At 40.3% G+C, this 13,488-nt stretch overlaps 1 protein-coding gene and 1 long non-coding RNA gene across 2 annotated transcripts; both read left to right on the top strand.

Moving 5' to 3' along the window:
- Nucleotides 1–7,343: 7,343 nt before the first annotated feature.
- On the top strand, nucleotides 7,344–9,589 carry LOC132882543 (uncharacterized). Its single transcript, XM_060915642.1, has 5 exons — nucleotides 7,344–7,380; nucleotides 7,495–7,881; nucleotides 8,000–8,173; nucleotides 8,437–8,603; nucleotides 9,557–9,589. The coding sequence occupies exons 1-5, from the start codon at nucleotides 7,344–7,346 to the stop codon at nucleotides 9,587–9,589; spliced, it is 798 nt and encodes a 265-aa protein (XP_060771625.1).
- A 2,388-nt stretch (nucleotides 9,590–11,977) lies between these two features.
- Nucleotides 11,978–12,990, top strand: LOC132882775 (uncharacterized). Its single transcript, XR_009654226.1, has 3 exons — nucleotides 11,978–12,233; nucleotides 12,348–12,734; nucleotides 12,847–12,990. It is a non-coding gene; the product is annotated as an uncharacterized LOC132882775 (long non-coding RNA).
- The last annotated feature ends 498 nt before the right edge of the window (nucleotides 12,991–13,488 follow it).

Genomic DNA, 13,488 nt, shown 5'->3' with positions numbered 1-13,488 from the left:
TGATGACCTGGCGACTTGTCCAGGGTGTACCCCGCCTCTCACCCATAGTCTGCTGGGATAGGCTCCAGCTTGCCTGTGACCCTGTAGAACAGGATAAGCGGCTACAGATAATGGATGGATGGATCCAATATTACATATCTGTGAGTGGCAAAAGTATCTGAACCTCTAGGATTAGCAGTTAATTTGAAGGTGAAATTTGAGTCATGTGTTTTCAATCAATGGGATGACAATCAGGTGTGAGTGGGCACCCAGTTTTATTTAAAAAACAGGGATCTATCAAAGTCTGATTTTCACAACGTTTGTGGAAGTGTATCATGACACAAACAAAGGAGATTTCTGAGGACCTCAGAAAAAGCGTTGTTGATGCTCATCAGGCTGGAAAAGGTTACAAAACCATCTCTAAAGAATTTGGACTCCATCAATTCACAGTCAGACAGATTGTGTACAAGTAAAGGAAATTCAAGACCATCGTTACCCTCCCCAGGAGTAGTCGACCAACAAAGATCACTCCAAGAGCAAGGCGTGTAATAGTCGGCAAGGTCACAAAGGACCCCAGGGTAACTTCTAAGCAACTGAAGGCCTCCCTCACATTGGCTAATGTTAATGTTCATGAGTCCACCATCAGGAGAACACTGAACAACAATGGTGTGCATGGCAGGGTTGCAAGTAGAAAGCCACTGCTCTCCAAAAAGAACATTGCTGGTCGTCTGCAGTTTGCTAAAGATCATGTGGACAAGCCAGAAGGCTATTGGAAAAATGTTTTGTGGACGCATGAGACCAAAATAGAACTTTTTGGTTTAAATGAGGAGCGTTATGTTTGGAGAAAGGAAATCACTGCATTCCAGCATAAGAACCTTATCCTATCTGTGAAATATGGTGGTGGTAGTATCATGGTTTGGGCCTGTTTTGCTGCATCTGTGCCAGGACGGCTTGCCATCATTGATGGAACAATGAGTTCTGAATTATACCAGCGAATTCTAAAGGAAAATGTCAGGACATCTGTCCATGAACTGAACCTCAAGAGAAGGTGGGTCATGCAGCAAGACAATGACCCTAAGCACACAAGTCGTTCTACCAAAGAATGATTAAAGAAGAGTAAAGTTAATATTTTCGAATGGCCAAGTCAAAGTCCTGACCTTAATCCAATTGAAATGTTGTGGAAAGACCTGAAGCGAGCAGTTCATGTGAGGAAACCCACCAACATCCCAGAGTTGAAGCTGTTCTGTATGGAGGAATGGGCTAAAATTCCTCCAAGCTGGTGTGCAGGACTGATCAACAGTTATGGGAAACACTTAGTTGCAGTTATTGCTGCACAAGGGGGTCACAACAGATACTGAAAGCAAAGGTTCACACACTTTTGACACTCACAGATATGTAATATTGGATCATTTTTCTTGACAAATAAATGACCAAGTATAATATTTTTGTCTCATTTGTTTAACTGGGTTCTCTTTATCTACTTTTAGGACTTGTGTGAAAATCTGATGTTTTAGGTCATATTTATGCAGAAATATAGAAAATTCTAAAGGATTCACAAACTTTCAAGCACCACTGTAATAAATAAATAAATAAATAGAAGAGTAGAATCAGGAAAAAACATTTCTTGAATGAGTTTCAGTTACCATGGTAACACCTTGATGTCAAGATGTGGCCTTTAAAATTGCATAGCTAGCCTTGGAATGTATCCAAAGCCACCAATCTGACCAGACATCAATTGTCTTTCTGCTAAAAATTAAAAGTTCTCAAGAGAAATGGCTTGTGTATAAATTGCATCCATGTAGTTTATTTCTGTCAAAAAATAACATTCACCCTTCCTGATCACGTTTATCCATTTTTAATGAAAATATTAGCACTGTTTTATTTTTTGAGGGGTGGTATGTAGTGGGTATTGCTGTCACCTCACAGCAAGAAGGTTCCAGGTTCGAACTTCATGGACGACGGGGGCCTTTCTGTATGGAATTTTCATGTTCTCCCCGTGTCTGCGTGGGTTTCCTCCACAGTTTAAAGACATGCAGATTAGGTAAAATACCCAGCCACTGGGATTGTAACGAGCCAGTGCATAATTAGTGCTGGTCCCAAGCCTGGCTAGATTGGGGAGGGTTGCATTTGGAAGGGCACCCAATGTAAAATCTATGCCAAAATATGCAAAAAAGATCAGCTGTGGTAACCCCTGATGGGAGTAGCTGAAAGAAGAAGATTAGTATTGTTTTATTTGGGTTCATAAAACACTTCAAGCCCATATATATATATATATATTTACAACACCATAAGTCTCGCTGACTTGCCCAAGAGCTTTGGAAAATATTTGTGTGGCAAGGAGTGTATCATCGTCCCTCAGTCCCATTGATATTCATCACATGGATTTGCATTTTATTTGCATAATGTTAAACGTAATAACTGGTTAACTTTCTGTGTCACTTGCCCCGCCCACTACATAGTGGTTCTGATGGTTACTTCACCTCCTGTTACTGAAGGTTACATTTTCAAAACAAAGCCTTCATATTCACAAGCAGTGACGTACAATAAGGTTTTTGTTTTATATTTATAGATTGATAAATAAAATTACAAAATTAGAGTTTTGCCATGTTTAATATGCATACAGTGGGTTTTAGTTTATTTAATACTGTATGTAATGGCTGTAAGAAGAAGTCTATTTATTTTAGTGACCACTTTATTGCACTCTTTTAGTTGTATTCCATCTAAGTGTGTGAAAATGTTTACTTAAATACACTATGAATTATGAAATGTAATAAAGTCTTACATATTTCAAAAGTATTGCCACATAGACAAGCCTGTGGATTTACATAAAAACAGAGAATTTATGGATATGAACAAGATTCAACAGGACTATTAAAGGGCCTTTAGAACCCGTAATGACTCTTTGTGTATGTCTCTGGTGGAACCATTAAAGGTTCTATATAGAACCCTACCATAAAATTGGTTCAGTAAAGCCCAAGAAGCTAAATGTTAACCTCCCGACAGGTCCTAGGTATTAAGAAGAAAATAATGAGCAATAATTTGGAGTTTTGTACCGGACACAGTTAACAGTTACACAGTCAATACACATGCTCTTAAGGCTAATTTGCACCAGAAGCATTTGCAAGGCGTTTTTCAGTTCTCCGGCTGACTTCTGTCTTTTGTTACAGATAGAATTTCATTGGAATCAATGCAGCAGTTTAGACTGGTAGTACTTTAAGTGCATATTATAAATTTTTTCTGCATCATTTCTTTCTTTTTTTTAGTGCATGAGACATAATAGAAACACACACACACACACACACACACACACACACACACACACACACACACACACACAAAAAAAAAAAAAAAAAAAAAAACCCAAAACAACCAAACCACTGCCTCCTATTTTGTCACATTAAAACATTGTGTTCAAGGATTTGGGAATTTGTGACATTGGTGTCTTCCTGTGTCATTGTTCATGCCATGAATTTGTGATCGCATGAAAAAAAGAAATAAAATATTATTACAAATGAATGTGAGCATGTTTATGGCTTATTTGCTGCTCTTTAAATATCCTGCCACATGCATCCCATTCCCAACATGTCTTTCAGGTTTTCATCTTGCTTACTGTGAAGATTTATTTACCTTTTCTACCATTTATACTGTTTATATGCTGTTACCATGGTGATTATACCACCTTGGTCGTTGATACAGACAAGGGAATATTTCTTCCATTATTTCGGACATGTTCTATAACGGCGGCACGGTGGTGTAGTGGTTATCGCTGTCGCCTCACAGCAAGAAGGTCCGGGTTCGAGCCCCGTGGCCGGCGAGGGCCTTTCTGTGTAGAGTTTGCATGTTCTCCCCGTGTCCGCGTGGGTTTCCTCCGGGTGCTCCGGTTTCTCCCACAGTCCAAAGACATGCAGGTTAGGTTAACTGGTGACTCTAAATTGACCGTAGGTGTGAATGTGAGTGTGAATGGTTGTCTGTGTCTATGTGTCAGCCCTGTGATGACCTGGCGACTTGTCCAGGGTGTACCCCGCCTTTCGCCCGTAGTCAGCTGGGATAGGCTCCAGCTTGCCTGCGACCCTGTAGAACAGGATAAAGCGGCTACAGATAATGAGATGAGATGAGATGTTCTATAACTTATCTCTTTGTAATGAGCTGACAGGTTCAACATTGTGGAGACAGTTAATGTTGTGGTAGCTAGCAAATTAGTGGTCAACATAAAAGACATGCTAACCAGGTTTGCACCTCACACAGCATAGACTATGTAAAGATAAAGGGTGTAAAAGACCTAATTACTTGTAATGAAACACAATTCCAGACTGGCTGCTTTGTGGCTGAACTGTTACTTTGGTCATTTTAGCAGTTTTTGTGTTCTCAAACCTTGAAAATCAAATTTCAGAAACAGATCAGTGTAAATCAGCAAACACTTGCATCCACTTAGGTTTCGCTCACGCCTATATCTCGCTGGCTGTGTAAATTCTCTTTTAGGAAAAAAATGGTTCTTTGAAGGTTCTTTAAGGGTTCAATGAAAAAATTAAAGGTCCTTAGCCTCCAACAAGGGTTCTATTTGGAAAGTGTTGTGCTGTAAGGTTCTACATAGAATGTCTAAGGATTCACAATTTTTCTCTTTAAAAGTTTTTTAAAGAGTGCTCAAGCGTTTATTTCAAATTTGAAAATTTATTAAAACAGAAATTTCAGGTGGCTAATTTGTACTGTGCAATGTGTTTACATCTGGACAAAAGTTGATTTGCATGGTTTTTAAAGATCTATCTATCTATCCATGGGCGCAGATAGAGGGGGGGACGGGGGGGATTCGTCCCACCCAGATTTAAATTCACCTCGTTCGGTCCCCCCCACTTATAGGGAGGAAAAAACGTCTATGCTGTCTTTCTTTGCATAAGGCAAACCTCACGGAAAAATCAAAAGACTAATTACTAGGGCTGCACAATTAATCGAATTTAATCGAAAATCGCGATTTTGGCTGCCACGATTGAATTAAATGAAAATCGTGATTTATTTCCATTTAAAATGCGAGCTCTGCTGGATATCTGATCAAGCACTTTAACCAGTACTCCGCCAAACCATTAGGGGGCGAACCGACGCATGTAAGGTTTCATTACTCCGCTTAAATAAGCAAGCAAGGCAAGTGCGCAGAGCTTCAGTGCAGCGGTATCTTCAAGGGGTGATAGCGTGAGAGTAGGTAACAGATTGAGGTGAGAGAGAAAAGCTAACCATGTCGGAACAACAGACTATTTAGCACTGGAGGCAATGCTGTGGCCTGCCTTCGCTCATGTTTAAAGCCAGAGCATGTTGATAGGCTGCTCTTTCTAGCTAAAAACTTGTAGGCCTCAGTATAATGCTATGTAATTGTTGCAATTGAGTTTTCAGTTCCTTCATCCTTTGGTAATTTCTTGGATAAATTTCATTTATTTGTCATTTGGAAATCAGAATTTCTCTTTTAAATTTCATTCTGCACTGAAAGCTGTTCATATTGTTTGTTTGAATATAGTGAAATAAAATTTAAGTGATTTCCCTAACATCAAGAATAATCGTGATTTAATAATCGTGATTACAGTTTTGATCAAGATAATCGTGATTATCATTTTTTCCATAATCATGCAGCCCTACTAATTACCATTCGGTTTATTGAGGTGCACAGCAGTACATACATAGTTGCAACAACTCACATAAAACAAAACAAAGACTGATATTCGGTTGGTTGAGCTGCGCAGACTGCACAGGTTGCGAGCTCGAGCTTGGTTGCTATGGTTACCTACAACAAGTTTGACAGGCATATCGGGGACAGCTCCTAGTTCAGGACCCCAACACGGCATGATGAAGGGTACCAAACCGAAAAGGCAGAAAACGATTGCATCGTTTTTTCAAAAAACAACGACTGTAAGTAAACTGTGCCTTACTTTATCATATCACCTTGCAATTTTTTGATAGTCTGTTCAAAGTAATGTCGTAGTGAAAGTAAAATCGTACAGAGTAGAGATGCCTTTCTGGTAGCCTCCTTCTTTCGGTGGTAGCCTGTAGATACAGTGCTCAGAAGGCAGTTTTAAGGGCATCAGAGTATATTCCTCGCACAACACATGTTGGGGGTGGGGTTGGTTTGCTGGCAGCTTTGTCCCCCCCAGTTCAAAAAACGTATCTGCGCCCCTCTATCTATCTATCTATCTATCTATCTATCTATCTATCTATCTATCTATCTATCTATCTATCTATCTATCTGTCTGTCTGTCTGTCTGTCTGTCTGTGCTTATTCCTGTTTGTCACAAAAACAACCCACATCCAAATGTTAACCATTTGAAACTTGAGTCAGACAAATCCGATAACGTTCACAGTCATGAGTTCATGTTGCTTCTTCAATTAATGCATTTAATTTAATTTTTATTTGTTATAATTGTATGAAATGTTTTGAATATTTAATTATAATAAAAGAAAAAAACCCCTAAAACTTGGAGAATTCTTTTTTCAGCTGAGAGCATACATGTCCTCGAGTGAGCAGCATGTGAAACACTGAGACACCCTTTATGATTTTGGTAGAGGTCAAAGATCATCTAGGGAATTTGGCTTCTACATCAGACACAGACACACACACACACACACACACACACACGAGTCATGGAAACTTCTGTGGTTAGAAATGGTCACCTCATAAACACGATGGGCCTGGGCCCCTTTTGGTTTCTGAGAAACATACACACATACACAGAGCTAGTCACTTTGCTGAAACAGGAAGTAGACAGTGTCACCCTGCAGTTTCAGATGCACATAAATAAGTCAGCTCTGTCATGTATAAGTGTAACACAAAGGTCACAAGTCAGTGACGCTGGATTTAATCGAGATAAAAACATGACAGTTCCACTCGAAGATGAAATAAACGAACATTTGGCCTTTTATTTTACAAATTTGATGTAACATTGTTATTTACATGAGTTTAAAGTCTCATGTTTTCTGTGTTTATTTCATGACATTAATATTTTCACCCCTGTATGATTACCCAGTGCAAAAATTAATGTTTGAAAAGTGTTTGTTTTGAATGGAAAAAGTGTTTGTTTGCCACAAATAAGTGCTCAGAGAACATGTCCCACCCCAACATGTTAATGTTCCACTGGCTTTGACCAGTCACGAATAAGATGCATCCACATCAAAGGCTCATCATAAAAAAGTGTCAAACAGAAAAGGTAGAAAAAAAGTTATATGAAGCATCTTTAATGTATGTCTAAACATCACAGTTTAACCGCAACCAATGAGCTGTTAGAGAGCGAGAGAGAAACGTTCCACTGACGTGGACCAATCAGATTAAAGAACACACAACCGCATGAAAGAGCTTCAGCAGCACGAGCCGCTCAGCACCAGTGTCTGAGATGGAGACATCAAGAGTCGCTCTCATCGCTCTCGTGTGTAAGTCACATTGAACTTTTACACACTTTCTAAAGAATTAAAACTTGCTGTGGGGTTGTGCAGAAGTTTGTACACCCTCCTCAGTGTACTGTAAAGTGTGATGTTGTGTTGCAGGTGTTGTGTTCTCCAGTCAGAAGAGGATCTCTGGAGCAGAAGTGGAGCTGAGAGTCAGACGAGGAGACGACGTCACTCTCTACTCCGACTGTGTTTGGAGAAGTGGATTTAATCCAGTGTGGTTTAGAAACTGCTCACATCAGAATCAACCTCGTTTCATGATGTCAACTCAAAATTTGATGCGTGATGTTTCTCCACGTTACTCAGCTGTGTTTAACGGCTCCACCAACACACACAATCTCCTGATTAAGAACGTCACAGAATCAGATCTGGGCCTGTACTACTGCGCTATACATGAGAAAAGAGTTTCAAAGTTAGAAGATGGCATGATAATTCCCAGTGATGTGTATCATTATGGAAACAGATCCACTCGACTCTCTCTACTCGGTAAGATTGTCTAATCATTATTTAATTATTTTGTCTTTGCTGATGCTTTGTAAAATTGATTCAGTACATCTTTAAGATTATCCAAACAAAACTGAAAATGTTGCGGTGACATTTTTAGACTCCGGAGAAACCTCTCCCAGGGTTACTGTTTCTCCAAACACCCCGACCCCATGTGTATCAGAGTGGAGTGTTAGCTGGAAGCTGATGTTGAGTGTGTGTGCTGCGTGTGTTCTCCTCTCCTCACTCCTCTCCTCCATCTGTGTGTACTGCCTCTGCACAAACACCACTAAAGGTACTCACACACTCAATCTCAGCACTAACACTGTTTCACCTTTCAATACAATCAGAATTAACTTTTCTCTTCACCATTAAGGAGGTCTATCTCCTCACCTGTCAAGCATTTTGTCTTCCAATTCAGAAAACTCCACCTCTAATCACCATTTAGGCATTTTGTCTGAAATATTTGGGGCGTGGCTTCATCCAGACAGCTTTAAATAATCTTCAGCAAATGGTTTCACTTTTTTAAGATTTAAGATAACATCATTTCATTCACAGCAAAATTCAAACCTGATCTGGCAGGAAGTCACAAAAGGACGACTCAGAGACGTGATGAGGTTGGAGTCGATGAGGTTTGTTACGCCTCGTTGGACATCCAGAACCTCAAGAAGAAGACGAAGAGGAAGAAGAGAGTTCAGCACTCTTATTTTAGCACGTATTCAGAGGTCAGAACTGAGAGAACTGAGAGATCCTGAGGAGGAGGCGTTAATGAATTCTGAAGTTTGTATTTGATCACAGTGTATTATTTTAATAAACTTTTTTTTTTTACATCTTAATGACAATAATAGAGAGTGAAATGAATTTTAAATGCTTGGTGCCTGTGAATCATGGTTTAATTGCTGACATTTCTCATTATTTTTAGATTAATTGTAAGAGTGAAATTGATTGCATTGTTAAAAATACATTTGTATCAAAATACCTTGTTGTTATATTCTTACTGATTTAAAAAAAATACATAATATTCATTGCTTATTTAAAGCCTTTTTTCAGATTTGTGGAATTCTCTAGTGGTGGTGTAGTGGTTAGCACTGATGCCTCACAGCATGAAGGTTCTGGGTTCGAGCCAAGTGGCTGACGGGGGCCTTCTTGTGTGGACTTTGCATGTTCTCCCTGTGTCTGTGTGGATTTCTTCCGGGTGCTCCAGTTTCCCCCACAGTCCGAAGACATGCAGGTTAGGCTAATTAGTGGCTCTAAATTGACCGTAGGTGTGAATGGTTGTTTATCTCTATGTATCAGCCCTGTGATGATCTGGTGACTTGTCCACTGTGTACCCCACCTCTCGTCCATAGACAGCTGGGATAGGCTTCAGCTTGCATGCGACCCTGCACAGGATAAGCGGTAATGGATGGATGATGGATGTAATTCTCTGGTGAAGATTAATTGTGGGACTTATTGTGAAATATAAAAGGACAAGTTTTTAAGGGCAGAACATGAACACTAACCACCCAACCAAGTGAGGTGTTTGAGGAATTTAACTGTGTGGGAGGGAGGAAGAGGAGGGAGAGTGAGTGGTTTAGTGGAGCAAGTGGGTTTGGGATGAAGTCTGTCTGGGAATATAAAATAGTTGTGTTCAAATGAGGAAGAATTTTTCTCCTTGTGTCATATTCTGTTACTCAAGGTGTTGGCCAAGGACCTGGCCAAGAACTCCTGATTCCATTCAATGAAGTATAGTATAATGTCATGATCTAGATAAGTGTGAAGCGTCTCCATCCTCCAGCTATGTGCTGCAAAGTAGCAGGAGAGCTGGGCAGGTATCAGGACTATTGAGACACTGGAAGGTTGCAGGTTCTCAGTGAAAGCCGTTATACAGGGTATAAGACAGAAAGAATCATCTTGTTGTACAAAAAGGCTATTTTTGTGTGGTGTTCACAGGGCATGTAAACCAACCAGTAGTCTGTATTTAGTTCCAGCATTACGATAAATGCAAACTTCTTAAAGCAGATACGCAGAGCCATGGCTTCACTTATAGTTTATAAATCCCTTGAGACCTCAAGAATGGCACAGGAATAGTTTTAAGCGCTAACAATGAATCTAATATAGTAATTTTTACGATTAAAGTGAATTATATAGGTAGTGGTCTGAGTGAATGACCTTGTTGTCAGTAACGTCACAACAGCAAGTCTATCAGTCTCATCGCCATTTCCGCTATACTAAAACACAGAGCTGACTGTCACTCCGATCCTCCATTTTGAGCTAATTTATCTCCATGCCACACAGATGTGTTTCTGGCCAGTGCAGTGACATGACAGAAGGTGGATTTATGTTGCATTCATGGCCCAAGAATGTTCAAACTGCAAAGATTTGGACGTGTTTTGTGAGAAATTCATGGACACATTGGGTGCCTATAAAGTAGTCTCTCCTCTGCTTGTACATTTTACTGAAGATTCGTATGAAACCTCTGATCTGTTGAGGAGCGTTGGCTATAAGCCCATATTGAAAGTGGGTGCAGTACCAACAATTAAAGAAAAATAAAACAAGAAAAGGAAAGTATTTATTTTATTTTTGTTAAAGTGAGTTCAGTTGCACCAGTCCTCCTGGAGCGTGAGCTGAGGGTTATTGGTAAAACTCAGGACGGAACGGGACGGGACATTTCACTCGGGCAGTGACCTCCCCGCGGTTGTTGCTAAAAACGGTGACATCCCGTTCCGTCCCGGGTTTTAGTAATTGCCTGAGCCAAGCAGTAATGGCAGAGCACACAATATGGAGAGAATGACTGTAGCAGCCATCTTATTCCTAAACTGGATATTGCTGCCATCTCGCCCTTACGTGGAAGAAGTAAATGAATGGAGAACTGAATGTACAACTGAAAGTCAGATTGTTTCAAAACAACTGGCCACAAGATCAGCCTTCAAGAAGCGAGAACACAGACGGGTAAGCTCCGACTCTCATTTGGATATAAAACAACATGTTGTTTACCTACATTTAGATTAATACATGTAACTTGTATTGCGTGTTTAAGTTACCGGTATAAGATTATTTAATTTGCTTCAGAATGTGATTGTCTCAGTTCATCTGATTATTTAATTAGTCTTTTACGTTTTATCAGTGAAAATGCATGCATGAACATGTATGCTGCATAAGTTATAACACCTATCCTGTTTTAATGAGAGTCAACCCACAATCAGTGAAGTCAAATCAGTCTCAGTTGAGCAAGTCGGTAACGGTATTTCTTACTTTCACCATGAATTTTTATTTATATGACTTTGGTCTATAGCTGTAAAAGGCCTTGGCCTTAAAACCGGTTACCGCTGTGACGTCATGCACTCAGGGCTGGCTGGCTCAGCGGGGCAGCTCGAATGCCAACTTTGCGGTTGATTTTAACTCTCAGAAATATATACTTTTATTCCCATTTATGCAGCATACAAGAGTCAAGGGTGGAGATACTATCCACTCAGAAATTTATTTTAAAAAAAAGGTTCTGCGTATCTGCTTTAAGCTGCTTCAGCTCATCCACATCAAACCGGCAGGAAAGGCCTGATGATTCTCACCTGTGTCTTAATTCCGCTAGTTGACCATTTGTCTTTGTGCTTTCACTGACTTCCATCTCCGTTGGGGTGACGGTAGCTGGTGGAGTTTGCAAGGCATGTAGGAGCACATGCAATCTCACACTCACACACACACACAAAATGGAAAGTTTTTGTGGTTAGAGATGGTCACTTCATAAATACAAAGAACCAAAACTCCTTTCAGTTTCTGAGAAAAACACAACCGCACGCATGCGCACACACACACACACCTCTATACGGTACATGTACACAGGAAACCAAAGCTACATTCTCTCTGGTCCTGGCAGCTAAAGCCACTTCCTGTGCATCTTAAGTTACTGATCTAACATCAGCTTTACATTGTAGAAGTCACATGATCAAAGCTATTAAGAACAGAGACACTGATCTTGGATCAGCTGAAACACACACTGGATAGATTCACTTAATTTACTCCCTCAGGTTTCACAATCTGCTTTCGTCTCACAAACAAAATGTACTAATTTGGCTCAAACTTAGAGTCACCAGATAAAACACCTGACCTGCTGACCAATGAGGTGTAAGAAAGATCAGAGTGATGAAAAAATCACAAAGTGTTAAGACAGGCGAGGTTTGTTCGTCTCCCGCTTGTCTAAACATCACAGTTTAACCGCAACCAATGAGCTGTTAGAGAGCGAGAGAGAAACATTCCACTGACGTGGACCAATCAGATTAAAGAACACACAACCGCATGAAAGAGCTTCAGCAGCATGAGCCGCTCAGCACCAGTGTCTGAGATGGAGACATCAAGAGTCGCTCTCATCGCTCTCGTGTGTAAGTCACATTGAACTTTTATACACTTTCTAAAGAATTAAAACTCGCTGTGGGGTTGTGCAGAAGTTTATACTCCCTCCTCAGTGTACTGTAAAGTGTGATGTTGTGTTGCAGGTGTTGTGTTCTCCAGTCAGAAGAGGATCTCTGGAGCAGAAGTGGAGCTGAGATTCAGATGAGGAGACGACATCACTCTCTACTCCAACTGTGTTTGGAAAAGTGGATTTTTGACAGTGTGGTTTAGAAACTGCTCACATCAGAATCACCCTCGTTTCATGATGTTAACTCAAAATTTGATGCGTGATGTTTCTCCACATTACTCGTTTGTGTTTAACGGCTCCACCAACACACACAATCTCCTGATTAAGAACATCACAGAATCAGATCTGGGCCTGTACTACTGCCTTATACATGAGAAAAGAGTTTCAGATTCAAAACATGGCCCCATAGTTCAGAGTGCTGTGTATTATTATGGAAACAGATCCATTCGACTCCCTCTCCTCGGTAAGATTGTCTAATCATTATTTAAATTTTTTGTCTTTACTGATGTGATGTAAAATTGATACATCTTTATGATCAAAATTTTGTGTGTGTGTATGTGTGTGTGTGAGTGCAGAATCCTGTCCCAGTGTGTGTGACCTGTGTGTATCAGAGTGGAGTGGAGTGGAGTCACCCAGGCTTATGGCGTTGGCTATAAGCCCGGGTGCAGTATCAACAATTAAAGAAAAATAAAACAAGAAAAGGAAAGTTTTTATTTTATTTTTTAAGAGAGTTTTATTTATTTTAAGAGAGTTCAGTTGCACCAGCCCTCCAGGAGCGTGAGCCGAGGGTTGTTGGTAAAACCCAGGACGGAATGGGACAGGACATATCGCTTGGGCAGTGACCTCCCCGCAGTTGTTGCTAAAAACAGTGACATCCCATTCCATCCCGGGTTTTAGTAATTGCCTGAGCTGAGCAGTAATGGCGGAGTACTCTGTATAGACAAAATAGAGAATGAGTGTAGTAGCCATCTTATTTCTAAACTGGATATTTCTGCCTTCTCGCCCTTACGTGGAAGAAGTGAATGAACGGAGAACCAAACGATCAACTGAAAGTCAGATAGTTTCAAAACAATCGGCCACAAGGTCGGCCTTCAAGAAGCGAGAACACAGACAGGTAAGCGCCGATTCTCATTTGGATATAAAACAACACGTTGTTTACCTGCATTTAGACTAATACATGTGACTTGTATTGTGTGTTTAAGTTACCGGTATAAGAT

The sequence above is a fragment of the Neoarius graeffei genome, chromosome 3 (assembly GCF_027579695.1).
Source record: "Neoarius graeffei isolate fNeoGra1 chromosome 3, fNeoGra1.pri, whole genome shotgun sequence".
NCBI classification, from domain to species: domain Eukaryota; kingdom Metazoa; phylum Chordata; class Actinopteri; order Siluriformes; family Ariidae; genus Neoarius; species Neoarius graeffei.
Note: the sequence above shows the minus strand (reverse complement) of the source record. Positions and strands in the feature narration are given on the sequence as shown.

Coding starts and splice junctions, on each gene's coding strand:
- LOC132882543 (XM_060915642.1), top strand. CDS start 7,344: ATGGAGACATCAAGAGTCGCTCTCATCGCTCTCGTGT. Junction 7,882..7,999: donor CACTCGACTCTCTCTACTCG/GTAAGATTGTCT, acceptor TGACATTTTTAG/ACTCCGGAGAAACCTCTCCC. Junction 8,604..9,556: donor ATTTTAGCACGTATTCAGAG/GTCAGAACTGAG, acceptor CTGTTACTCAAG/GTGTTGGCCAAGGACCTGGC.